The sequence below is a fragment of the Erinaceus europaeus genome, chromosome 19 (genome assembly GCF_950295315.1).
Source record: "Erinaceus europaeus chromosome 19, mEriEur2.1, whole genome shotgun sequence".
NCBI lineage: Eukaryota > Metazoa > Chordata > Mammalia > Eulipotyphla > Erinaceidae > Erinaceus > Erinaceus europaeus.
In genome coordinates, this window is record NC_080180.1 from 44,705,921 (window position 1) to 44,733,872 (window position 27,952).

General features: G+C 40.3%; 2 protein-coding genes across 4 annotated transcripts in view; one reads left to right on the forward strand and one right to left on the reverse strand.

The window, feature by feature from the left end:
- The window catches only part of ETFDH (electron transfer flavoprotein dehydrogenase), a 31,850-nt gene extending 8,797 nt beyond the window's left edge, over positions 1–23,053 (reverse strand). The window contains exons 1-8 of one of the 2 annotated variants that reach the window (XM_060178888.1): positions 22,840–23,053; positions 13,186–13,326; positions 12,112–12,341; positions 7,803–7,884; positions 7,283–7,401; positions 5,761–5,838; positions 3,212–3,358; positions 1,083–1,223 (exon numbers count right to left, since the gene is read on the reverse strand). In XM_060178888.1, coding sequence (XP_060034871.1) covers positions 1,083–1,223; positions 3,212–3,358; positions 5,761–5,838; positions 7,283–7,401; positions 7,803–7,884; positions 12,112–12,341; positions 13,186–13,326; positions 22,840–22,873 — 972 coding nt within the window. In that variant the 5' untranslated portion in view covers positions 22,874–23,053. The remainder of the gene's footprint in view (positions 1–1,082; positions 1,224–3,211; positions 3,359–5,760; positions 5,839–7,282; positions 7,402–7,802; positions 7,885–12,111; positions 12,342–13,185; positions 13,327–22,839) is intronic. The other variant, XM_007530382.3, reaches the window with a different exon arrangement.
- Positions 23,054–23,269: 216 nt separating this feature from the next.
- C19H4orf46 (chromosome 19 C4orf46 homolog) lies at positions 23,270–27,950 on the forward strand. Of its 2 annotated transcripts, none has more exons than XM_060178889.1 (2): positions 23,270–23,706; positions 26,347–27,950. In XM_060178889.1, exons 1-2 carry the CDS (start codon positions 23,518–23,520, stop codon positions 26,500–26,502), a joined length of 345 nt encoding a protein of 114 aa, XP_060034872.1. In that variant the 5' UTR covers positions 23,270–23,517; the 3' UTR covers positions 26,503–27,950. The 2 variants fall into 2 exon arrangements, 1 of the variants encoding a protein (XP_060034872.1); XR_009546366.1 differs by having other exon boundaries at positions 23,590–23,706; positions 26,351–26,487.
- Positions 27,951–27,952: the final 2 nt, after the last annotated feature.

Sequence of the window (27,952 nt, forward strand, 5' to 3'; positions counted from 1 at the left end):
AAAACTTAAAAATACAAGGAACATATTCATAAATCACTGTGGGTGGCCAGTCAGTGGCACACTTGGTTGAGCACATATGTCATCATGCACAAGGGCAAACCTCATAAGCAATAAAACAGTGCTGCAGGCAAATCTCTTCTCTTTATCATTCCCTCCTCTCAATTTCTTTCTGTCTTATCAAATATAAGAAAATATAATTTTTAAAAAATCACTGTTCTCTCTGAATCAAGTTAGAAGAATATTTCTAGGTGTTTCACATTCTTTTTCTACTAGAGGAGTTTTAATTATTGTTTATCAAGTTTAGAAGGAAAAAATCGACATGCAATTCTGTGGAAGCAAAAATGGAGGAAAAAAAGATGTAATTACACATAAAAGAAAGAGGACAAGCGATATCGATTAAACTTTATAAAAAATATTACTAAAGCGCTGAAATAGCCAAGCCCCTCCTTTTTTGCTTTGAAAAGGTTAAGTCTTGGAATAATTACACAGACTGCACTAAACAACAACTGTCAAAACAGACCAGTAATGCAACAATGTGTCACATACAAATTCAATCCTGACATTAAAGTCCAAAGCTGTCACCAAGTGAATGGTAATATAAACTCCTATTATTTTTCCATTCCTTGTAATGTTTGAAGTGTAATTTACTTCAAAGATGTGAAGTGGTCAAGAAGGGAGACAGTGCTGATGCTCTAAAAATGTTATAGGCTCAACCTCAGTGCCAACATACCAGTGGACATGGGTTTTGAGGTCAGGTTCAGGCATGACTCTCTTGCCTCTGTCATGGGAAAGCCTTCTAGTTTGTTTAGGCTTTAGATTGCCAGCAGTAAAATAAAATTATATCCATTTCAGAGTTTTTTTTGAAACTTAAAAGTTCTCAGTAAAAATAAAGCACTGACATACAGTAGTTAATAGTACTAAGATTATGTGTCTATGTACCTTACATATTGATACACTTAGAAAATAAGATTAAAGTGAAAAGCATTTTAAATTCTCAAGATTCAAAACTCTTATTTACTTATAATACTGATGATCCTATGACTTTTAACAGCAGAACTTTCCAAAATGGGGTTGTAACTTACCACAAAGCCAAGAGCGACCATGGGTTCACCTTCATTTAGATGATAGAGGAAAGAGCCTCCGTAAGTGTGTCTATCCAAGGGCCAGCCGACAGTGTGGTCTACTCGCCCAGGTTTCCAATTCTTCTCATCTATAATCCATAACTAGAAAAAAAAAAAAGGCCATGCATATTCTTTAATTTCTACTACTGCATGTAAAAATACAGCAGATTTTCTTATGAAAATTAGAAACAAAATACTGTACTAATAAAAACAGCCAAAAAAAAGTAATTCAGTGCGTGCTACAGGTATCAAAGAAAATTATATCAAACCACATCATCATAATTGTTGTAAAGAAGACAGGTCAAAAGATTTCCAAGGTCTTTAAGATGCTAACTAGATTCTCAAATTGGTGAGACTTACATGCAGTTATAGAAAACACCACAGAAAAGGGCCGGCAATTATGAGGATGCTGGAAATGTCCTCTGACTTGTTCACAAGGGTGTGTTCACTTCACAGAAACTGAGCCAAGATCCCTTCATCTCTTACCTACCAGGAGACCCTTACGATCTATTAACCTTTTGATCCGCTATTCAGTACAGATTTAGTCATCCTACATTTCCCTGTCCTGAAACTATTTTCAGATGGCAAGTTTACTTTTTAAGAATTTATTTGTTCATTTTCATGACACAGAGAGATACCAGAGCAGTGCTCTATTATACGTATATTGGTGCTACTGACTGGACTTGGGCTTCGAGGGCCTCAGGCATGTGAGTCCTGGGCTTTAACACTGCGTTATGTCTCTGGCCCCATTTTAAATGTTAATTTCCATTTGAAATACTATCTAAAAATTCAGGTGCTATGTGTAACCTACCAAGTTAAGCACTTATGGGTAACAGGTTAAAAATCTTAAGTTCTACTATGTCAAATGACATTACAATTTAAAAAAAGTTATAAATATGTCCAGTTGAAGGCTTATTTCAAACAGCATTTGATAAAAATAATTACAACATGTGGATACAATTTGGATAAAATTAGAATTTGATTAATAACATTTATTTATTTATTTATTTACCTCCAGGGTGATCGCTGGGGCTTGGTGCCTGCACTATGAACCCACTTCTCCTGGAGGCCTTTTTTCCTATTTTATTGCCCTTGTTGTAGTTGTTATAGCTATTGTTGTTGTTGGATAGGACAGAGAGAAATTGAGGGAGATGGGGAAGACAGAGAGGAGGAAAGACACCTATAGACCTGCTTCACCACTTGTGAAGTGACTCCCCTGCAGGTGAGGAGCTGGGGACTTGAACTGGGAACCTTAAGCCAGTCCTTGAGTTTTGCACCATGTGCTACCGCCCAGGCCATTTATTTATTTATTTGTTTGTTTATTTATTTATTTATTTTGCCTCCAGGGTTATCGCTGGGGCTTGGTACCCACACTAGGAATCCATTGCTCCTTGAGGCCATTTTCCCCATTTTGTTGTTGTTGTTGGATAGGACAGAGAGAAATTGAGAGAGGAGGGGAAGACAGAAAGGGGGAGAGGGGAGTCGGGCTGTAGCGCAGCGGGTTAAGCGCAGGTGGCGCAAAGCACAAGGACCGGCATAAGGATCTGGGTTCGAACCCCGGCTCCCCACCTGCAGGGGAGTTGCTTCACAGGTGGTGAAGCAGGTCTGCAGGTGTCTATCTTTCTCTCCTCCTCTCTGTCTTCCCCTCCTCTCTCCATTTCTCTCTGTCCTATCCAACAACGACAACAACAATAATAACTACAACAATAAAACAACAAGGGCAACAAAAGGGAATAAATAAATAAAATAAATATATATAAAAAAAAAAAAGAAAAGAAAGGGGGAGAGAAAGATATAGACACTTGTACACCTGCTTTACTGCTTGTGAAGCGACTCCCCTGCAGGTGGGGAGCTGGGGACTCGAACTGGGATCCTTAAGGATTTAACCTGCTGTGCTACTGCCTGGCCCTTGATTAATAATATTTAAATGGATTGGAATTATCTAAAATATTTCAGTCAGAATGGAAATTCAAAGTTAATGAACACATAGCAATGGTAGGATTAAATAAATATGATAAACTATTGGTAAAGACAAATGAATTTAAGCTCTATTTTTTCAAAACTGAAGTTGCAAAAATAAAACAAGATACCTCTTTCAGTCCGATTCCATAGGTTTGGGGATCACAATTAGCCCTCAAATCAAACTTCTTATACAGTTGCTTGGCTAAATGTCCATGGCAACCCTCTGAAAAAACTGTGACTTTGGCGTGTAGTTCTAGTCCTCTCTCAAATGTTGTCTAAAGAAACAAAACATGTTAGATTACAACATCTGACAAGTGAAAAACAGTTTATCTTCTGGATAGTTTTTAATTATGATCCAAGCAATAGAGGCACATTTGTTTTTTCTGATGCCAAATCATCTCATATAAACCCAGATTTTGGGGACATTATGTAGATCGCTCACCAGATGCTGATGCAGTTTAAACCTCTAGAGAAGGAGGACTACAGAAGGGGGCAAGTCTTAAGAGCTAGGCTACTTGCTTTCTAGGCAGGAAGCAGAGCGCAGCAGGAAGATCTCATTCTGATGCCAGTTTTGCTCAGTGGACTGTGGCAGAAATGGTAGTTCTTTGGTGGTGGGTGTGGTATGAACCTAGACTCCTGAAACTTAAGGAGCACTGTATACCAATGCTACCTCAATAACGGAAAATGTTTATCCATAAAATTTCTATATTAACATATTAATATACAGATTTAAAAAAAGAATGGCAAAGAGGATAATGAACTGTGAATTAATAAAAATTTCATGAGGACCAAACAGATATTTGGCACTGTTTCAAACATTAGAAGAATAGTTCTCCATGATTTCTGGAGTTTATACACTAGTTAAGAAATTAAAACAAACATGAATAGACAAGTCAATTTGTTGAGCTATTAACTTATGTCTCATTCTTGTTATTACAGGAAAGTAAGGTCACTTTTTCTTGTCCTTTCCCAAGAACTCTACTGTATGGTACTCTCTTATCTTAAAGAGATTTCATTTTCCAAGTCAAAAATACAAGTTGTGAAATCACAATAACTATCTAGGCTTACATTTGAATGAGAGGAAAATAATCAGTTTTATAGCTACCAAAAGATATTAAAGTCAGGCTAATACTTTATCAATATTTACCTACTGATAATAGTGCAGATGACATTTGCCTAATAAAGGAAAGCTGGTGGAGGTGGTAATGCAATTGATTGATGACTTACACATATATATTTTGCCACCATGGTTATTGCTGGGGCTCGGTGCCTGCACTACAAATCCACTGCTCCTGGAGGCCATTTTTTCCCTTTTTTTTGCCCATGTTGTGGTTGTTATTGCCATTGTTGCTATAGCTGTTGCCACCGTTGGATAGGACAGAGACAATTTGAGAGAAGAGAGGAAGACAGAGGGGAGGGGAAGACAGAGAGGAGGATAGAAAGACAGACACCTGCAGATCTTCACCTCTTGTGAAGTGAAACCCCCCCCTCCCGCAGGTAGGGAGCTGGGGACTTGAACATAAGTATATTTTTAAAAACGGTTTATTTATTTATTACATATGAGAGAGACAGAGAAGCCATAGTACCACCCTGGCATATGTAGTGCTGGGAATTAAACCAAGAATTATAGCATCCAAGTCCAATGTACCGACTACTGAATAATTCCCCTGGTTACAGATATGTATGTTTTTTGAATTCTCCTTGAATTGGTTATAGCATCTTACTAAATCCCTTATTAAATGAGTTAAATAAGATCTTTAACATGTATATGTTTGTATTTGTGTGAGTTGTTTTTATGTTTTATAAAACTATTCTCTAATGTATTATATCTACTTGCCTAAACCATGTTCAGATCAAAGCCATTTTTTTCCCCCCCATACCAGAGCACTGCTCAGCTCTGTTTTATGGTAGTTCTGGGGACTGAATCTGAGACCTTGGAACCACAAGCATGAAAGTCTCTTGCAGGGGCTAGATGGTGACACACCCGTTTGATCACACACATTACCATATTCAAGGACCTGGTTGAAGCCCCTGATGCCCACCATCACGGAAGAAACTTCACAAGTGATGAAGCAGTGCTGCAGGTATCTCTCTTTTTCTCTCCCTCATTATTTCCCTTTCCTTTCTCAATTGATCTCTGGCCTATTCAATTTAATTAATTTAACTGACTAAAATGATTTTTTTTTTTTTTTACTAAAATGATTTAAAAAGAAAGACCTTTGCATAACCATTATGCTATCTCTTCAGCCCTACATCATTTAACAATGTAAGAAAAATTTCACATTGATATGTCCCTCTCTGTCTCTAAATGAAAAAGCTGGCAGTGAAATCAAGTAGGTGAGGCCCTGGTTATACACACACACAATATCAAAGTCTAACATCCATTTGATTAATGTACAGTATATATAGCAAGACTAATTTACTGAGTTTAAGTAGATTTTTAAACATCTGTAGATTTGTTAAATATGTAACTTGCTTTTTTAATTTAATTTATTTATTATTGGATAGAGACAGAGAGAAATAGACAGACACCTACAGGTCTGTTTCACCACTTGTGAAGCTTCCCCCATGAACTGGGAGGGTGGGGGCTGGATGTGGGTCCTTAGGCATGGTGACATGTATGCTCAACAGGCATGCCACTTCCTGGCCCCAAGTATGTAACTCTTAAAATATTTACCTTTGGTGCACCATCTTTTTGTATCCCTACATCATTGGTGGCAATTCCTTTTACACTTCCATCTTCATGAAAAAGGACCTAAAATGAAAATATATTTATTTTCACCTTAAAATTTATAACCATCTTAAAAAACGTTTGATTTTTAAAAAGTGTTCATTAGATTATAGAAATCCAGGTTTTTATGGGCCAGGTGGTGGCACACCTGGTTAAGTGCTCACATTACAGCACACAAGGACCTAGGTTCAAGCCTCTGGTCCCCCACCTGCTGGGAAAAGCTTCACGAGTGGTGAAGCAAGGTTGCAGGTGTCTCTCTGTCTCCCCCCCCCCCCAGTTTCTCCCTGTCTCTAATAATAAAATAGAAATCCAGGTTTTTTAAATTTAAAATCTTTTTTAAAATCTTTATTTATTGAATACAGACAGCCAGAAATTGAGACAGAAGGGGGAGAAAGAGAGGGAGAGAGACACCTGCAGCCCTGCTTCACCACTCCTGAAGCTTTCCTCCTGCAGGTGGGGACCAGAGGCTCAAACCTGGGTCCTTACACAATGCAATGCATGCTCAACCAGGTGCTCCAACAACTGGCCCCAGAAATCCAGGTTTTAATAGGCTTAGACCGCCCCCCCAAAAAAAGGCACTTTTTCTTTTTTTTTTTTTTTTTTTGCCTCCAGGATCATTGCTGGGGCTCAGTGCAGACACTCTGAATCTACTGCATCTGGTGGCCATTTTTATTTTCCTTGAAAGGACAGAGAGAAATTGAGAGGGGGAGGGGGAAGACAGAGAGGGAGAGAACGACAGATACCTACAGACCTGCTTCACTACTTGTGAAGTGTCTCATCTGCAGGTAGGGAATGGGGGCTCAAACCCAGGACCTTGTTATTGCACATAGTATATTAGCTTAACTTTGTGCTCTACTGCCTGCCCCCACCAAATGGAACATTTTTAAGAGATCTGTATATTAGGAACACAGCTGAAAAAGCTGACAATGAAAAAGAAAAAAAAAGTCACAAACTTGATGAAGGAGAAAAGAGGGAGGCTATTGAGGACTCCATTAAAAAAATATCAGTAAGATTAATAAATAGGAAGCTCTCTGAAGGGTTCAGATATAAAAAATGTGTACCTGAAGTCAGGGACTATAACAATGAGTATCAGTGTGGTTGGAAAGGGAATGATAAGACTATAAAAACAAAGAAAAAAAAAAAACCAAAGAGAATAAGACAGAAGAACTGAAGGAAGGAAGCAAAACAGTGCTGCAGTTCTAGAGAGAGAAAAGACAGAAAACTGATGAAAAATATAAAATCTGGCGATAAGAATAGCAGTATTCTATAGCCCTTCTCAGACCTCATGCTTGCTAGTCCTGTGCCAATATTCCTTTTTGTTTGTAGTCCATAGTTAATATACTACATTACTGTATAATTTTAAAATACCACGGCTTTTCTAAAATTTTTTTTATCAGCCTTGATTAATATTCAGTTAAAAAAAGATTATTTCCCACAAAAATTAAAAGCAAAAGAAAGTTATACAAACCTCAGCAGCAGCATAACCAGGATATACTTCCACACCAAGGGCTTCTGCTTGTTCTCCCATCCAGCTGACTAAATGTCCCAAGCGCACAATGTAGTTCCCGTGATTATTCATAGGAAGGCCTACAAGTAGATGCTCAGTTTATAAATCTCATCATTTATTATAAAACATATCAAAATAAAATGATTATTTTAAAAAGTTTAATCAATATGATAGATGTATAAATGTACCTATTATCATGTCATAATTTCAATTAGTTTTGATCCAGAGATGTAATTACTGAATTAAAACTTTGTGGCTGCCTTACAAGGCTGTCTCAATGATTCTAGACTGGATAAGAAAAGGACTGGTTTCTAACTCTTCCTTCAAGCTAACTGTGTAACTAACTCTAGGTGAATGTATCAAACTTGGTCTCAGTTTTTTTGTTTTTCTCATCTGTAAAAGGAGAAGTTTTAAATAGATGAAATGTAGTTCTTTCCAGCTGTACACTTCTATAACTATGTAAGTACTTATTATGCCTTACCTGGAAGAATTGGCACAGGAATTCTGCCTTTCTTTGTTAAAATTCCAAATCTGTCTTCTGTTACAGGAGTCTTAAGTGGAGCCTAGAAAGAAAATGGGAATAAAAGGAAGGATTTTTTCTTTCTTTCTTTTTTAAAGATTTTATTTATTTATTAATGAGAAAGACAGGAGACAGAAAAAACCAGACAGACATCACTCTGGCACATGTACTGCCAGGGATCGAACTCAGGACCTCAAGCTTCAGAGTCCAAACCTTTATCAGTGTGCCACCTCCCGGACCACAGAAGTTTTTTTTTTGTTTTGTTTTTCCTCTTTTTTTTTTTTTTTTTAAGGTTTTATTTATAAAATGGGAACACTGACAAGACCATACCATGAGAGGGGTACAATTCCACACAATTCCCGCCACCAGAACTCCATATCCCATTCCCTCCCCTGATAGCTTTCCTATTCTTTAACCCTCTGGGAATATGAACCCAGGGTCATTATGGGGTACAGAAGGTGGAAGGTATGAGTCGGGCGGTAGTGCAGTGGGTTAAGCGCATGTGGCACAAGGCATAAGATCCTGGTTCAAGCCCCCGGCTCCCCATCTGCCGGGGAGTCGCTTCACAAGAGGTGAAGCAGGTCTGCAGGTGTCTATCTTTCTCTCCCCCTTTCTGTCTTCCCCTCCTCTCTCCATTTCTCTACGTCCTATCCAACTACAATGACATTAATAACAACAACAATAACTACAACAATATAACAACAAGGGCAACAAAGGGGAAAATAAATATTAAAAAAAAAAAGGTGGAAGGTCTGTTTCTGTAATTGCTTCCCTGATGAACATGAGCATTGACAAGTCGATCCATGCCTGGCTGGAGTGAGGGTGTTTCTGCTCTCTGGGTTGGAGAGAACTGGACCAGAGCCAACCTGGGCTGCTGCTTACTCAGCGATGGAAGAGAGACCAAGAACTCGTGGTGGAGTGGGAACGCAATGTGTCTTTATTGATCAGAGACAATGCTTTTATATATTCAGAACCAGAAGTGGCAAGTTGGAAAAGGAAATGGTTAGGAAAGGGGGTGGAGAAAAGGAAAGAGCAGGAAGGTAGAAAGCTTCCATGGCAATGGTTGCTAGGGTTTTAACTGGCGGGAGTTGGGGGGGGGGGGGAGGCCTTAGCTAAGTCTCTCATATAGAAAGTTACAAAACATCTTGAAAGCGTGGTAAAAACATTTATAGGTAGAGCGGACATTCCGACCCTTGGAACTGAGATTACCATCTAGCTGTTTGGAAAGTCGCTCACCCACCTCCCTCCCCCACTACCTTAGCAGAACTTCCTCATTGTTTGTGCTTACATTGCGGCTGCAAAATAAAATTTTTAGAGCTTGATCAGACCTCCTGTCTTGCTCTCGTTCTTTGTGTCTCTTGTCCTCTCCAGTCTTTTGCCCACTACCCTAGGTCTCCGTTGATAGACCCCCGCAGGCCGGGGCAGGGAGTAATGTACCCTGCAGGCAGGGCGGGTCTCGGGTAGAAAGAAGACAGATCAAGCAAAACAGTGATTATGTAAATAGGCCAGTGTCAGCAATGGAGGATGGAGCAGGGGGGGCAACCTGTCAGCCTGTCTCTCTCTCTCTAGTGTGGCAGGGCTCTAGGAAGGTGGGGCTCCAGGATATATTAGTGGGGCTGTCTGTCCTGGGAAGTCCAGTTGGCATCATGGTAGCATCTGGAACCTAGCGGCCGAAAAAGAGTTAAGATAGAAAGCAGAGCAACTTGTTGACTAATCATGAACCTAAAGGCAAGAATATTGTAGATGGAAATTTGTGGTCTCCGTTTTGGAGAAAGCTAGTAGGTCTATTTTAGGTATATTCCAAGGGGCCCATGGTCCCAACTAGTTTTTGCCTGCACCTGACATCCAATATGCAGGTGACCTAAGCTATTGTGGGGATGGTGTCACAGTTGGAAAAAGGACCAAAAAGCTGGATCAGGGAAGAAAGTAGCTCCCAAATACGAGAAAAGTATATGAATATTGTTAACTGTAAACCCCATCGACCTGATTTGGGGTGGGTTTTTTTTAGCTCATATTTGTAAAAGACAATAGAAAAAAAATAGTAAAATCAAAACAGAACCTTTCCAAAATATTAATAGAAATAAAACTATCCTCATTTTTTTTTTTTACTTTCTTTAGAAAACAGAACTGTAAACTGTGGGTCTCTTTGAGATGTACAGGAATTTTTAAAAAAATTATATTTATTTATTTATTCTTTTGTTGCCCTTGTTTTATTATTGTAGTTATTGTTGTCATCGTTGTTGGATAGGACAGAGAGAAATGGAGAAAGGAGGGGAAGACGGAGGGGGAGAGAAAAATAAGACACCTGCAGACCTGCTTCACTGCCTGTGAAGCGACTCCCCTGCAGGTGGGGAGCCAGGGCTCAAACCAGGATCCTTTTGCCAGTCCTTGCGCTTTGTGCCATGTACGCTTAACCTGCTGTGCTACAGCCCAACTCCTAGATGTACAGGAATTTTTTAAAAAGTTAAATAAGACAGTTCTTCATCCCAGGAATGATTTTCTTCGAGTATTGGAGCTATCTTTGAAATATGAACATCAGGGGCTTAGTGGTAGTGCAGTGGGTACATGGTGTGAAGTGCACTGACCGAAGTAAGGATACTGGTTCCAGCCCCTGGATCCACACCAGCATGGGGGTTGCTTACAAGCGGTGAAGCAGGTCTGCTGGTGCCTATCTGTCTCTCCCCCTCTCTCGATTTCTCTCTGTCCTGTCCAACAACAACAGCAATAATAACAATAGTAACAGTGATAAACAACAAGGGTAACAAAAGGGAAAAAATAGCCGCCAGGAGCAGTGGATTCACAGTGCAGGTGCCGAGCCCCAGTGATAATCCTGGAGGCAAAAAAAAAAAAAAGAAATATGAACATCAAAATGAAGGTGGTCAGTGTCCCTGTCTTTGTAGGTGTCTAGGTGCCTGCTCCATGTTGTAACTTCTTTTTTGATGAAAGCTAGAGAAGTTTTATTTTACCTTTACATAAAAACAATCAACAAGTATGTAATGGATTGTATTGTGTAGTTATATCTGAGGCCTGATGTGAAAACCTTTCTCAAAGAGAAGTTAAAATGTCAATAATAATGTAATGGTATCCATTTCTGATATAGTAACAAAAATTTAATTAGGCATAATTAAAGTATTTCCAGTTTAAAGAAAATTTGCTATCAGAAAAAGAGCACTGTGGTGGGGATGGGAAGTAGCTTAGCACTGGAGTGGGCGGTTTGCATATGTCCTTGGATCCAGTTCAGGCATCAAGTGAGGGAGCAAATGATTGGAACTCTCTGGATGGTGGTACAGTGCTTTGGTCTCTCACTTCCAACTTGGGAGGTAGGGGAAACAACACTGAGGAACTGGCTCAGTGTCAGTGGTAGAATGAGGATCTGGCTCAGTGGTAGATGCAAATCTTGTAAGCATGAGGGCTAACTCCAAGCACTACACACATAAAAATAAAAACAGGACTTCTTCCACGAGAGCTCAGGCCCCATGCAGGTGTAATTTCACCACTCTGGTCTTTTTTCTTTCCCCTCTTCTCAGTCAGATACAGAAATTGAGAAAGAGAGAGAGATATTGGAGAAGAAGATACCCCAACGCTGTTTTATTTTCTTTTTTTAAATTTAAAAAAATATTTATTTATTCTTTTTCCCTTTTTGTTGTCCTTGTTGTTTTATTGTTGTAGTTATTATTGTTGTTGTTATTGATGTCGTTGTTATTGGGATAAGACAGAGAGAAATGGAGAGAGGAGGGGGAGACAGGGGGAGAGAAAGACAGACACCTGCAGACCTGCTTCACCACCTGTGAAGCAACTCCCCTGCAGGTGGGGAGCTGGGGGCTTGAACCGGAATTCTTATGCCGATCCTTGTGCTTGGGCCACCTGTGCTTAACCGCTGTGCTACCACCCAACTCCCCCAAGGCTTCTTTTTAACCCATAGCACCTCCTATGTGGTATCAGGATACAAACCTAAGCTACATATGTGTAAAGGCAAGCATCCTATATGGTGAGTTATTTCTCCAGCCCTGAAGTTTCTGGTAGTTAATGTATTACACAAGGAAAGGATATAGAAACATACACACACTAGACTAGGTATAAATAAGGCCCTGGTTTTGGTTCCTAGCATCATTCCCCTTCACCATCAGCACACACAAAAAAGGGCAGTGATTTTTTTCTAGACCCAGTATGCTAATACATATTGAAGGCATTGTGTAAAGGCCTTTCTATGTAGGAAAATGAAGATTCAATAAAGCTTAGACTAGGTATATAAATATATAGCTAATTATACCCCCTTCTCCTTCCAGTCTGGGAAGAGTTCTTCAAAGGCACGTGGATCGAGGCAGGCCCCGGAGAGGGTATGAGCTCCTATCTGAGCAGCTTTCTCCACTAGACACACACGGACTTCCTTTTCCTGTTGAGCAGCCAACTGTTTCAGACGAATAGCTGCAGAGAGACCTGCAGGGCCTGCACCAACTATTACTACATCTGCTTCTTCTGCGAATCTTTCCATGCTCACTCCTGGAAAAATATGTTTTAAAAATATCCATATAAATTCTGGCGGGCAATGTGGCCTGATAAAATCACATGCTGGATTATAAATACATTTAAAAGCGTCATTTATTTTTTAATTAAATTTTTTTTGTATTATCTTTTAAAATTTTTTTATACTTATTTATTTTCCTTTTTTAATTTCTTTATTGGGGAATTAATGTTTTATATTCAACAGTAAGTACAATAGTTTGTACATGCATAACATCCCCCAGTTTCCCATATAACAATACAACCCCCACTAGGTCCTCTGTCATCCTTCTTGGACCTGTATTCTCCCCACCCACCCACCCCAGAGTCTTTTACTTTGGTGTGATATGTATTATCTTTATTTATTGAATAGAGACAGACAAAAATCAAGAGGGAAGGGGAGATAGGGAGAGAGACAGAGAAGACACCTGAAACACTGCTTCACCACTTGTAAAGGTTTCCCCCTGCAAGTGGGAACTGGGGGCTCAAACCCGGATCGTTGTGCATTGTAACATGTGCAGTCAACCAGGTGCACAACAAACCAACTCCTTTAAACCATTACTTATAGAAGCTGATCCTTTGATTTTTAGTATTATACTAAATCTTCTATTGCATTAGTTGGATATTCTCTTAGATTTTGTTTCAGCTGATATCTTATTTTTAGCTTCCAAATGCCTTTCCAAAGCAAAGGTTTGCTTATTTAAATATTGATATATAACTGATTTGATAAAATTATACAGTATCATTAGATGGTTTTTACACTATTATGAAAAAATACATATTTATTATACAAAATAACACAAAGTATCTAGAGGTCTCAATAATTTCACAAAATACTACTTACCTTCCCATCGTTTGTCCTTTTCCCGGGGGTAAATTGTATAGTGAGTAGTAATTCGAGGTACAACAGAAGTTGAAGACCATCTTGTGGCACATAGAGGTAGATGATTTTTCTTAATTTTTAAGGCATGAAAGCACTGATATGCTGCACAAAATATATGAAGATTAGTATGACTTTTTGAATTAGTATTCTTTAGGAGACTAAAAAACATTTTGAGTGGGAGGAACATGTATGTGCCACAGATTGAGCCCAGGACCTCACATACAAAAACGTTTGTTCTGGGGCCAAGCGGTGGTGCACCTGCTAAGCTCACAAATTACAGTTCACGGCCACAAAGGTTCAAGCCCCTGGTCCCTGCTTGCTGGGGGAAAGCTTCACAAGTGGTGAAGCAGGGCTGCAGGTGTCTCTCTGTCTCTCTCCCTCTTTATCTCCCCCTCCTCTCTCAATTTCTGTCTCAATCCAATAATAATAAATAAGATAAAATAAAACAAAAAAGTTTTTACTTTACACTAATCTATATTTCTGACCCTACAAAATAATTTTTAAAAGAAAAAAAATCTGGCACTAACAACCATACCCTATTTATGGTTTTCCATGAAGTAGATCCATGACCTTAAACAAACCACTTAACCTCTCTGGATTTCAGTTTCCTCACTCAAGAAAGAAAAGTCACTAAATGGTCTATAAGGTACCTTCTCTTTCTGAAATTGTATTGCACATGGGACTTTATAGTTATAAACTTGTTCATATTCTGATCATATTAGCACCACAGGCACTCAGCGAATAGTCAAACCTAAGCAGCTGAGCTTTCAGTTATGTGAAATGAAACAGACTGTTCTAGTTTCTAGATAAATAATTCAGTAAGTTTTTTTTCCCTCATAGAGGTTTCAAATGAATATACATCAGAAGTGTCTACTTAATTATTGGAGTCAATTTAGCCATGTCAAGCTTACTTTATACTTAGGATAAGCATATCATTCATCATTTAAATTGAATACTTTGAGGGCTGGACAGTGGAGCACCCAGCTGAGTGCACATATTACAGTGCTTAAGGACCAGGGTTCAAGCCTCTGGTCCCCACCTGCCGGGGGAAAGATTTTTGAGCTGTGAAGCGATGTGCAGGTGTCTGTCTCTCTCCCTCTATTTGTCCTCCCCTCTCAATTTCTCTGTCTCTATCCAAAATAAATAGATAAATAATTTTAAAAATTAATTGGATGCTCTGAGACAAGTAATAAATAGATAGCACCGATGATTATACTGAAATAATGGGCATATGGGCAAGCTAGGCTTTATGATCAGTTTCTCTGCAAGTAAAATTTCTCTTAAGGTAGATTGACTCTCAAATGGCAGTATTTTCTAAAAGTTTAAAATATTTTAAAGTCTTTTCAAAAATTACTCAAGTGAGCACTTAGAAAATTATAAAAAGACAAAAAACAACAAACAAATTAAAAAAAACAGTATGGAAAGATTTGTCGGTAAAAAGGTTCACTAAACCTCTGCTGCCCTTAAACCTTCAATTCTACCTTCTCCTTCCCTTCCCTGGAGCAAATACCTTAGCACATCAAATCTCATAGAAAGAACAAAGCAATAAGGCTGGAATTTTCTCAATTCCTTGGCAGCAACTTCAAATGTAATCTTTATTTGTATTCATGCTTTGCTCATTTTCTCAGGATATAATAGAAGTGACGTCTGTCTTCTCTTCTCACTAAGATTAATCTTTCCACCTGGATGATGAGGATTATCCTTCCTATCTTCTGAGGGACATTCCTCCATTAGATTCTCTCTTTTGCTTATTCTGATTTCCTTCTCTGGGATGTTGCTTCTGGATAATCCTTCCCATCATAAAAAAGGGACAGAGATTCCTCCCTTGGAACTAGCCCTGAAAGATATAAACACTTTTATTTGGAGCTTTATTTAAAAGCCTATCATGGAAAAAGAGAATAATCAAAGGACATTTTTAAAAGAAATAGAGACTGGCACATAGAAATATGTATACACTGTAATCTTACAATCTTGTAACCCACTATTAATCACAAATAAAAATATGCAAAAAGGCAAAGTGGTCTGGAGCAATGAAACTAAACAGGTGTAAGGCTCCAATTACACACACACACACACACACACACACACACCCCACACTCCACACTCTCCCTCTCTCAAAAAGACACCATTAAGAAAGTGAAATAACCCATCGGCAGCAGACGCACAAAGGCGCCACAACCCCAGATAAGTATACGTCTACTTGGCTCTCTGCAGTCTCGTGTTTAACGAAGGCACTGCAGTTCTTTTCCTCCCTCTTCTTATCTTCCTGAGACCCCTCTGTCATGGGCAACCTTCCTCCTTATCAAGAGGATCCTCAGATCCTCTACTCCTTTCCCACTAGATGGTTTCTCTGTCTCTGGGACATTTTGCTCTGGGCCACACCTTGGTTTCTCTTGACCATGATGACAACTTTCAGGAGATAAACGGAGCCCCCTCCCAAAAAGACTGAGGAATTTTCAGCTAAGACTTCCCCGGCTCCTCCTCCTGTGTTTCCCGTGAAGCGTGGCAACTCTAACTTGGAGAACAGCCCTAGTCAAAGGGACCTTGAGGCTGCGATCCAAGATTTAAAGGAGATGGTCATTATGCTTGCACAGCACCTTAAATGCCTTCTGGAGAAAGCAAAACCTCCTGAACTTGTCTCCCCTCCTTCCCTGATCCTGACCCACCATAAGCCCTCTGTACTTCGCCCAGCGGCTCCCTTTTCAGCAGATATATCTCCAGCTGCCCCCACCGCTTCTGTGGCTCCTCCTACCACGGCCCCTCCCCACACTGCTACGCTGCTATCGGACACAGAATACCTTTGTCAGCTTCATGACAGAGCTTTTCCTAAGGTCAAATGGAAAGATCCCCCTCAATAAAATTTGGAAAGGGCCTGATCCCCTATTGGCCCTACTGGGTAGGGGTTTTGTATGTGTGTTTCCACAGGATTACTCAAACCCTGTCTAGCTTCCTGCCCGCTATGTCTGGCAATGCCCGCAAGATGGCGCTGCTATCCCTGACAAACAAGAAACACCGCAAGAGGATTAGGTGCAAGACACCCTCCAGGACCCATAATGCGACATGGCGAGACCTGAAAAATCTAGTTCACAGAGCCCCAAAACAAAACTTCCTTACTGTTTCTCTCTCCCTCCTCGTTCTCTCTGAATATCTTAAGCTTACTGTCTGCCCCCTCTGCTTCCAGTTGTGTTTTGCAAGAGAGTGATTTGAATGACTGAATTTTTTGTATGACACATTTTGCTCAGAGTACTCTGAAACTTAATTGACCTTATATGGAAACACCGGACATGGCAGAGGTTTCTGGAGATGTCCAGAAACAGTCCTAAAAAAATTTGTTTTTTCCTCTTTTGATTTTTTTTGAAGTCTTGGTACAGTATAGATCTAAATTTGTGTTGGACATGATATGTCTTTGTAACAAAAGTTTTTCTCCTCTTGTGTGTTATAGACTACACGTTTATGTGTGTGTTTGATGTTTGGTAAACATAAAATTTAAGGTTAAAAGTAACTACATTCTTATCAGGCAAAGAAGCTACATTCTTATCAGGCAAAGTTAAATGAAGGAGTTTTCAACATGATTCCTATAAAGGTAAAATTAATTTGCTAAAGTAACTGAGTATTTAAAGTAAAAGTCTAAATATTTAACATGACAGTTCTTCATCTCCAAAATTAAAATACAAATTCTCTATACATTTAACTAAAAAGAGTTACAGGACATTTTTGGAGGGCCCCCCCAAATGCCCTGTGAACCGATCTTGTGTAAATTAATCCATAACAAATCTGACATCTGTCTGGCATTGTAAATGTTCTAAGGAACATTGTCACTAATGTGTGTTAACTCTCTAAGTAACCTGAGTTTGTTTAAAGTCTAAGGTAAAAATTAGTTAAAAATCAATATATTTTAACTAAATTTGGTCTGAAGATCCTGCTGTACATGACGCTAAATAGGACAACCTTTATTTTCTTTAAGACTCAAACAGAGTCTTTCAAAATAGGTATCATACACCTAGGGTGTGTCTCCACCTTAACTGGGTGGTGACAAAAGGTAGAAAAGACATTATTGATATGTAAAGCTCTCAAATACCTTCTCAATTAAAGAGGTAGAACCAGCCTGGGTGAATGACAGATCACACAATGGTTATGCTAATGATTCTCATGCCTAAGGCTTCTATCTCTGGTTTTTCTCTTTACCTTTCCACATTTTATTGCGCTTAAACTGTTTAAACAGCCTTACATCATATGAAAAAGGCCTTCCAAAATTATAAAGATATTTAAACCAATTCTAATCATCCAGTTATCAATTATAGTAAACTTCTAACTTGTTACATGTTTTTTTCTTCACAAGTAAATGATTACAGCTATGTCAAGCCTTCACGTGAAGAACCAACTGCTCATACGGCATCCCCGAAACCATCTGGACCCCTGCCCTATGACATTGCCCACAAGATGGCACAACTGCAACGTTCCCCGAAACCCATGATGTGACCTGGCACAATCTGAAGAACCAGATTCCCAGAGTCAAAGGACAAAAACTTTCTCAACACCCTAGTTGCCGAAATCTTTCCTACTGCCCTTCTCTTGCCCATCGCTGTCTGCCCTTCTTGCTTCTGCTTCACCTGTCATCTTTTGGCGGTTTCAGCTCACTCTCTACACAGAAGCAAAATTCCAGTGGCTGGCTGTCTTCCCCCATCAAGATAAGAGGTTTTTAAATTTTATTTATTTCCTTTTGTTGCCCTTGTTGTTTTATTGTTGTAGTTATCATTATTGTTGTTATTAATGTCATTGTAGTTGGATAGGATGTAGAGAAATGGAGAGAGGAGGGGAAGACAGAGAGGAGGAAAGACAGACACACCTACAGACCTGTTTGACCACTTGTATATTCTCTAGACTACGTTTTACACAACACAGTTCACTAGTACACATTTGTTTAATGGATAGGTGCCTTCCAAGTTAAAATTTCAATTGTTATCCAGGAACCTGAAAAAATTCCTGGTTTAATTCCCTAAAATGAGTTTCTGAGTTATAGAGTCACAACAGTGTGGCCTTTCTTAGTTTTTAAATTTTTTTATATATTTATTTATCCCCTTTTGTTGCCCTTGTTTTTTTTATTGTTGTAGTTATTATTGTTGTTATTGATGTCATTGTTGGATAGGACAGAGAGAAATGGAGACAGAAAGATAGATACTTGCAGACCTGCTTCACCACCTGTGAGGCGACTCCCCTGCAGTTGGGGAGCCAGGGGCTCGACTCCAGATCCTTATGCCTGTCCTTGCACTTCACACCATGTGCACTTAACCCACTGTGCTACTGCCTGACTCCCCATTTCTTAGTTTTTAACTTCTCTTATGAAGTATACACTGCAAATTAACAAGTTTCCCCATATTAACTATAATAATTAAGAGCAACAAACACTTCTACATGGATTTAGAATATAAAGTTTATATTTTCATGATTATAACTAACAGTAAAAAACAATTCCATTTTAATACAACTTTTCCTTCATGACAATTAAAATCCCTTTTAATTTTTATGTTGTTCAGAGAAAAATTGAGAGGGAATAGGGAGATAGAGAGGGAGAGACACTGCACTGCTTCATCACTTATGAAACTTTCTCCCTGTAAGTGGGGACTGGGGGGCTTCAACTTGGGTCCCTGTGCATCACATGTATGTACTACTGACTGTGCCAGCTCCTAACCCCTGTAGTCCCCTTTTATAGTATATAAATAGAAAATTAGATGACTCTGAATTGAGTCTTAAACCTTCCAAAAGTCAGTCAACAATCTTTGATCTATGGTGGTTTACTTTTCATTATTTCTTTCCTTCTCTCTCCATCCTTCCTTTTCCTGACTAAATGTAAAGATGACAGACTGACATTATTTTTTAGCATCTAGTTACAGGGTTAATATTTTATATATTTTATTCTTTCCCATAAGATGTATTTTTTATTTTTTTGCATCCAGGGTTATCGCTGGGGCTTGTTGCCTGCACTATGAACCTGCTGCTCCTGTTTTTTTTTTTTTTCAAGAAAAAATTTTTTGGATAATAACAGAGAGAAATTGAGTGAGGGGGGATAGAAAGGGAGAGAGCAAGATAAGAAACCTGCAGACCTGCTTCACTGCTTCTGAAGCGACTCACCCCCTGCAGGGGTGGGGAGGGGCTCGAACCTGGATCCTTGGGTAGGTCTTTGTACTTTGTACTAATTGCACATAAACCGGTCTGCTGACATTAAATGGTCAGTCATTACAGAGTATTATAAACACAGGAGAGAAGAGACTGGAGCAACAGAACTGAAATCTATTTTGGGGGCTCAGGAGGTAGTATAATGGTTATACAAAAGGCTTTCATGACTGAGGCTCTGAGGTTCCAGGTTCAATCCCTAGCTCCCCCTCCCCCCCACCCCCGCCATAAAACAGAACTGAGCAGTGCTCTGGTAAGATAGATTAATAATAAAAATCTATTTTTGATAATCATGGAACTAAGTTTCTCTACTTGAGTATGCATACTAAAAACTATCCAAGGATATAGCATAATAGTTATGCAAAAGACTCTCATACCTGAGGCTCTGAGCTCTCTGGTTTAATCCCCAGCATTACCATCAGCCAGTGCTGAGCAATGAATGCCCTGGTCTGTCTCTCTCTGATGAAAACAAAGTAAATAAATAAAATATCTAAAACAAAAAAAATCAGGGAGTCGGGCGGTGGCGCAGTGGGTTAAGCGCACGTGGCGGCGTCAGGATCCCGGTTCGAGCCCCCGGCTCCCCACCTGCAGGGGAGTCGCTTCACGGGCGGTGAAGCAGTCTATCTTTTTCTCCCCTCTCTCTCTGTCTTCCCCTCCTCTCTCCATTTCTCTCTGTCCTATCAAACAACAAAGCAACGTCAACAATGGTAATAATAACCGCAACAAGGCTGCAACAACTAGGGCAACAAAAAGGGGGAAAATGGCCTCCAGGAGCGGTGGATTCATGGTGCAGGCACTGAGCCCAGCAATAACCCTGGAGGGAAAAAAAAAATCACTTGGTTAAGTTCACATATTATCATGCTCAAGGACCTGGGTTGGAACCCCTGCTCCCCACCTGTAGGGGGTATGTCTTATAAATGGTGAAGCAATCTGCCAATGTCTATCTTTCTCCTTATCTCCTCACCATCTCTATCTCTCTCTGTCCTATCAAGTATAACAAAGAGAGGGAAATATGCATTTTTATTCTAATCGAGATTTTTACTGATCTATTTGTATGAGAGATAGATACCGAAGCACTGCTTATCTCTGGCATATGGTGTTTCTAGGAGCCCTCTTCTGGAGCCCTAGACAACAACCAAGTATGGTGCACTACCTCTGTACTATTCCCCTGGCCCTATGTTATTTATCATTGCAAAAATATTAACATTTGTTTTATGATACATCCTAGTTCAGCATATTGACATTATCATTTGCTTCTAAAAAGTGATTTGGCATCAGAAAATAAAAACTAATTCTGTTGTTTGTACAGCTAGTGGGTTTCTGAAATATTTAGAATTGGGCATTCTGATTTCCTCCGGCAAGTTAAAAAAAAGTCACAACCTTTACCCTTTGTGAAATCAAATGTGATGCTTCACTTTAGAGATCTGAATACTTAGTCACATGGTAGGGAGGTGCGCCTGCAAAGTTAACTGAATTTACTGCATCACCATAGTAAAGTCACACTCAAAGGGCAGTAGTGCCCATCTCTGTTGCCAGGGCAAACCACAAATTACAAAAATGGCAGCAATTTAAGCGTGCAAGGAAAATGGCAATTTCAGTGGAATTTGGCTAGCAACAGGTCTAAGAATGATTTCAACTAAATTACACTTTAGGGAAGGTAGTATTTAACCACTCTTAGTACTCCAAAGGCAAAGCTACCTGTATATTAGGTGACACTAATACATACAAGAACTTTACAGAAAAGTCAAATTAGTTAATACATTAAAGCTAGATTTTACAAAACTCTACTTTCATAAAACTTACAGAAGAGCATCTCTAAATTGCAATATATACACTTGTAGTTTTTAATTTTATTTTTTAGATTATTACAATTATTATTTTATTCTTTACCAGAGCACTGCTAAGGTCTGGCTTATAGTGACGCAGGGGATTGAATCTAGATCTTGAAGACTCAGGCATGAGAATCTCTTTGCATAACCATTATGCTATCTTCCCCCGCCCTATTTTTTAGATTTTTTTTCTTTATTTATTCAATGAGAGATCCAGAGCAAAAGATACAGAGAGTAAGAGACCAGAGCACTGATCAGCTCTGTCTTGAGGTGGTGTTGGGGACTGAACCTCAGACTTCAGCCTCAGGCATAAAAGGATTATGATGCTCCCCCCTAGTTCATACACCTGTATTTATTTCTATATAAATAAAACCTGAAATTGGTATCACACCATTTCATTTCAAATAACTCTAGCCCTTTATACTTCTGTGTTACCGTGGCAAAGGCTTTCCCAATAAAAAAAAAGTGCCTCTCATGTTGACTTCTCCATTAGTCACCTATGCCATCAGTGCATTCTATGTTCTATGTACGTTACGCAATAGCCTTCATTTCTTTCTTAGTTTGTTTTTCTTTTTTATTTTCATAGCAAAAAAAACATGCTGAGGACCCCTGGGGTCTCAGGATGCAAGACTGATGTGCTACTAATGAGCAATCTCCCCAGCACTACACATTTGTGTGTGTGCATGTAAAATCAAAACTAACTTAAAACTAACTAAACAATTCAAGCCCCCTGGAGGGGAAGAGAGGATGGGACCTGGAAGAAAAAGGAGGACAATTATGTACAAATCTAGACAGTTGTAGAGATGACAGTTAACCCATGTCTGCAACCTTAAGGCAACTGAGGGACTGGGGTTCAGAACTCTGGTGGTGGGAACGGGAACTGTGCGGAATTATACCCCTATTGACATGTAGTTTTGTAAATCAATATTAAATCAGTCATAAAATTAAAAAAAAAGAATGCAAGCCCTTGCAGTAAACTTTGTTTTTAAGTAAAACAAAACAAAACAAAACAGTCCAGCTGTATCACTCCCGTCTTTTATTTAATTTCCCCCCCCTCAATTGAAATGGAAGGTTAATGAGGTCTTTTCATAAGTCACTGGCTCGTGGAGCACCCAGACATGATACGTCCTTAGAGTTAATTTTAGACAATGCAGAAACATCCCTGGCTCCTGAAGTCCTGGACAGCACAACGTGACAGACTGTAAAGAAAGGACCCGAATGTGCAAAGACGCCAAGTCAAGACTGAAGAGAAAGACTGTGCGAACACTGGCTCCCCCGCCCCCCAACGCCTCCGTCTTCCTCCATTTCCAACCAGGCTAAAGATGACACCTGAGCTTTGGGATAAGGGTCAGGACGAGAATTTGGAAGGACTCGGTTCAGCAGTCCACCAGGGGACCGTGTTGACAGGTTTTCCTCGGCCTGTGACCTCTAGCCTAGTTGTCAGTCCTTCCAAAGGCGACGACCTCAGGGGCGCGACTCAAGGTCCCCCCACCAGGCTCACTGAGCGTGACCTCTGCCCCAGCTGACAAGAACGGGTGGGTGCGGGTGGCCTTGCCCGACGCCAGCAGGCTCCTCGACCTTCCTCCACTTCTCCCCGCCCGTCGTTCTCTCTCACCCGGGCAAGTCAGCTTGGTCAGCGGCGCCAACATGGTCAACCGAGTGCTAGACTCCCTGGCGGACACCTCCGAGGGGCTGTCGACGGCTCGCCGCGGGCGCGGGACCTCTAGGCCGCGGGGGGCGCCATCCCCTGGCGAGAAGCACCGACCCTCCGCTCAAGTTTGTCTCTCCTTTCAGACGTCTGCTTTGACTTCTCCGCGTTGCCGCCTCTTTGTCTTTCTGCGCCAGCGCCTCATATGACTGACTCATGGTCAGCTGCGGCTTCCGGGTCATGGAACGAAGGAAGGACTCAGACTCCCAGAGTGGCCCGCGGCTCCTGGGAGCGTATAGGGTCATCCGAGTGGGAGGGGCCCACACATCCCAGAGCGCCACGCGCGTGGGGTGGAGAAATTAGTATTGAGAGGCGAAGGGACGCGCGCGGCATCCTGGGAATTGTAGTCTTCTGCTCAAGCGCCCTCTGAGTCTGATTGGAGATTTGCAGAAGCGCTTCTCCCAATTGACATCTGATTGGATGTTCGGAATAAAATGAAAGTCTTCGGGGAGCTGAGCCCCGAGGAGTGAACGGGGCGGGACTGCGGGCGGGAGGAGCCCTTGAAGCTTTGGGCGCGATCGGTTGAAAGGCGGTTGGTGTCGGTTCGGCAGTGCAGGTTCTGCTCAGCTGTCCCAGCCGTGCTCCATGGCCGATCCGGAAGAAGCGCGGGCTCCTCCGCCGCCCTCTTGTCCCTCGTCCTCGGGCACTTCTTCAGTATCTTCCCCGAGGGCCCCAGAGAGTTTGGACTGGCCGGTTCCGAGCAGCAGCAGCAGCAGCAGCAGCAGCAGCAGAGCGGTGGACCCGCTGGAAGAGGTGGAGATGCGGATCGGAGATGTGAGTGTCGGGGGCCGAGTCCGGGGTGGGGTGGAGGGGAGGCGGGTTTGCATCGGCCCGGGCGGCTCGCCCTGCAGCTGCTTCCCGGGGCTGTGGGGGAGCCCACGACCACAGTCCTTTTGCCACACCTGGAGGATTCCGCGTTAGTCTGGAGAAATTAGGGGCCACCCCTCCCCTCGCTCTCCCCCACCCTCTGCTGTTTTCTTTTTCTTTATGCATCGCCTTCTGGTTTCAATCAACCGTTGTAACCTGAAACCGTGCTGGTTCTCTGCCTTGCCTCGCACCCCTTTTTTTTTCCTCCTTGGTTGCCTGTGAGTGCTTAGGATCAGGCTGTGATTTGTCTTCAGGGCATTTAAGAGCCCGCTGTTCTAATTTGCCCCCTGCCTAGAGCCAGCTGAAAATCCTATTGTCTCTGTCTCTGGCTTGTTTAGCTTTGCACATAATTTGGAGGGATTAGCCACGGCCTGTGCAGTCTGGATTGTTGGGTTCCAGTAACAGTTTCCTAAGATCTCCCACCCTGTGGTTGGTAGGATGCACTGTCAGGATGGTTTCTGTGGAATCTTGAATTCCCTGCAACTAGTGCTCAGACCCCGCCCCTAACACACACCCACACCCTCTGGAAAGGATCTAATGGAATGAGGCATGCAGGGCATAATCTATTTGGGAGGAAAGGCCCTCTATTACAGATTGGAAACTGGGAAATGAACACTGTTTCCTCATTGCTTACCGATTATTTGTTTTCCTGAAAGATGTCCTCATCCAACTTACTATTATTTGTGAATAAGATTGGCTTCAGTGAGCTAGTAGAATCTAGAAACAGTGTTACTTACTTCGAAGGTGGAAAAAGAAAACCGTTTTTCTCCACCAAGCTTTAGATAATTTCTGTGTTTCTGTTTTTGATTTTGATCTCACTCATAGGCGGAACTTGCAAAACTTGGGCTGGGTTTGGTATATTGCACCGAAGCTAAGGACTGGAGAAGGAGGCAGGGGTTGTGGAGTGGTTATCTCTTTGGGGTCCTGCCTGATGATGATGGTGGAACCTAAATTGGGGGCAAAAATATTCTGCAGACACCTATCATAGGAAGACGAGAAATTGTACCTGTGTGTCAACAACTGTACTGTAAATCATTAACCTCCTCACTTTCCCATAAAATAATTCGTCCATAAAATGATTTGTTTTCACCACCAAGCTTTGGATACTTTCAGAATTTGGCTTGATTTTTGTTGATTCTACTTGATCTATACATGTTAGTCTTTGATCTATATACATTTTCATGGTGAGAGTCCTCACTGTTAAAAAAAAAAAAACATATTTACTACCCAAATATCAGAATTCTGATGGTTTTAGATACTTCTGGTACTTTGTAATGGGCATCTTTCAACCAGACATACTTCATCAATGCTTACTTCAATTAATTCATATTAGAGAATTCCTTATGTTCCCAGAAAGAGCTTGTTAAGTGTTAAAAATAAAAACTCTATTTCAGATCAAAACATCACTGGTTTTTTTTTAATTTTTTTAATTTAATTTTTATTTTATTTATTTATTCCCTTTTGTTGCCCTTGTTGTTTTATTGTTGTAGTTATTATTGATGTTGTTGTTGTGCGATAGGACAGAGAGAATTGGAGAGAGGAGGGGAAGAGAAAGACAGACACCTGCAGACCTGCTTCACCGCCTGTGAAGCAACTCCCCTGCAGGTGGGGAGCCGGGGGCTTGAACCGGGATCCTGACACCGGTCCTTGAACTTAGCGCCACCTGCGCTTAACCCGCTGCGCTACAGCCCGACTTCCCATCACTATGTATTTTATCTTGTTGCTCTTTGTGGTGCTGGGGAGTCAAACGGATTAGAGGACCACACTCTGCTGCTGGCTCCTGAGCTCATGTTTTAGTTTGAAGATTTATTTATTTATTTTTAATTTTTTTAAATATTTATTTATTCCCTTTTGTTGCCCTTGTTTTATTGTAGTTATTGTTGTTGATGATGTCGTTGTGGTTATTATTATTGCCATTGTTGATGCTGTTCGTTGTTGGATAGGACAGAGAGAAATGGAGAGAGGAGGGGAAGGCAGAGAGGTGGAGAGATAGACACCTGCAGACCTGCTTCACCGCCTATGAAGTGACTCTCCTGCAGGTGGGGAGCTGGGGACTCGAACCGGGGGGTCCTTGCGCTTCAGGGTCCGACTCCCTGAAGTTTTTTTTTAATTTTTTTTTTTTTAGGAGCGGCTTTTTATTTTCTTTTCTTTCTTTCTTTATTTATTTATTCCCTTTTGTTGCCCTTGTTGTTTTATTGTTGTAGTTATTATTATTATTGTTGTCGTTGTTGGATAGGACAGAGAGAAATGGAGAGAGGAGGGGAAGACAGAGAGGGAGAGAGAAAGATAGACACCTGCAGACCTGCTTCACCGCCTGTGAAGCGACTCCCCTGCAGGTGGGGAGCCGGGGTTCGAACCGGGATCCTTATGCCGGTCCTTGTGCTTTGCGCCACCTGCGCTTAACCCGCTGCGCTACAGCCCGACTCCCAGAAGATTTATTTTTTAAGGACCGTAAGTTGGACACCGGAGTCACAGTTCTGACCTATATATAAAATGTGATGAAAATTTCAAAAATAAATGTAATTATTCCTTCTTTTTTTCCCCCAGGCAGCATTTTCATTAACCAAACTTATTGAAGCTACATCTGCAGTATCAGCTCAAGTGGAAGAGCTTGCCTTCAAATGTACAGAAAATGCACGTTTCCTTAAAACATGGCGGGACCTCTTGAAAGAAGGTTATGACTCCTTGAAGCCTGACAATTAATTTGGCTGGAACTTCATTCCTCATTTAAGATATTTGCACACATGCCTTATTACAAGATAATCTCTAACAGTTCTGTATATGCAGGGTGAAATTTTTTCTTAGTTTTCTTCATATTTGTGAAAGCAAAATACTGAAAGGATTTTTGATGCTGGCCATTATTTATCTTTAAGTATTTTTTGTCCTTTAAATTTTTCCTAGGATCCTTTATGAAAGTCACCTTATCAATATATACTATTAGTTATGCCATAGTGTTGTCAGTAGCAAATGAGTAGACCATTCCTCATTTTGCAAGAAGAGGCTAAGAATAGCCAAGTTTGAGGTTGATCTTTATATTATTGACCAAGGTCAATTTAGGGCTACTAATATGAGGCCCAGTTTCATTTCTAAGTTTCCTAGAACCAGCAATTGTGTCTTAGTTGTTTCTATGCCCCTAACAGTTAGAACAGTGCCACACAACACTTAGTAAATACTTGTTAAGTAAAAGTTGAGAATGTAATTAAAGGGTTTTTTTTTTATATGTTATCTCTTTAGCATGAGCATTATATTCGTTTCTCTAAAAAAACCATTTGAATCAATATCTCTTTAACTTGATGGAATGAATATGGTTTCTTTACCTGATGACAGTTTTTTTTTAAATAAAATACATATTTCTACCCTTCTCTAATACTTTTTTTAGAAGTTTTTCCTTAGAAAGTGAAAGCCTATCTGAAAAGAATGCATAATCCTCCCATTTATTTATAAGTTAACTGCTTTTACAGATATTTCTAGTATTTGATATTGCTTTGTTTGCTTTCCATAAGTGCCTTATTAAAATTATGACTGTATTATTACTTTTGTAACTTTGCATATTGCTTTATCCGTTTGAAATTGTTAACTTTGTTTTTAATGCATCAACTTTGAATGGTGCAGTTCTATTCATATCATATTTTAGTGATAATGTTCTATTTATCCTATATCTTATTTTTCTCTCTATGGCTTGTGTCCTGTGCAGCAACTATGAAGCCAACTGATCTCTTCTGGATGTCTGATATGATTATTTTAGTTTTTTTTTAGATGTGTATACCTGTACAAAACTGTATTCTAAAACCCCGCAGTGAGTTTGTGAAAGAGGTCAAATGGATGGGAAGAGAATAGCTCAGTTTAGCATATTGTCAAGGTTCTCTAACGAATTTTTTTAAGTTAGAGAGCACACATGTTGTGTTCATATACCAAAGAGATGCTTATTTCACATTATAAAGTATTTTTCTGTGTGTTATAAGAATTGTGACTTTTTAAGTGTACAGAATAAATTTGTTAAAAGCAAATTTTATTTCCATTTCTTTGGGGTCATTGTTTTAAGCTTTTTATTGAATGTTTCACACATACGAAAAGGGGATGATTTTTAAAACTACCCTGATTTTTTATTATGCAAATGAAATAAATGTTAGCCTCTGGCTCTATTTTCTTCATG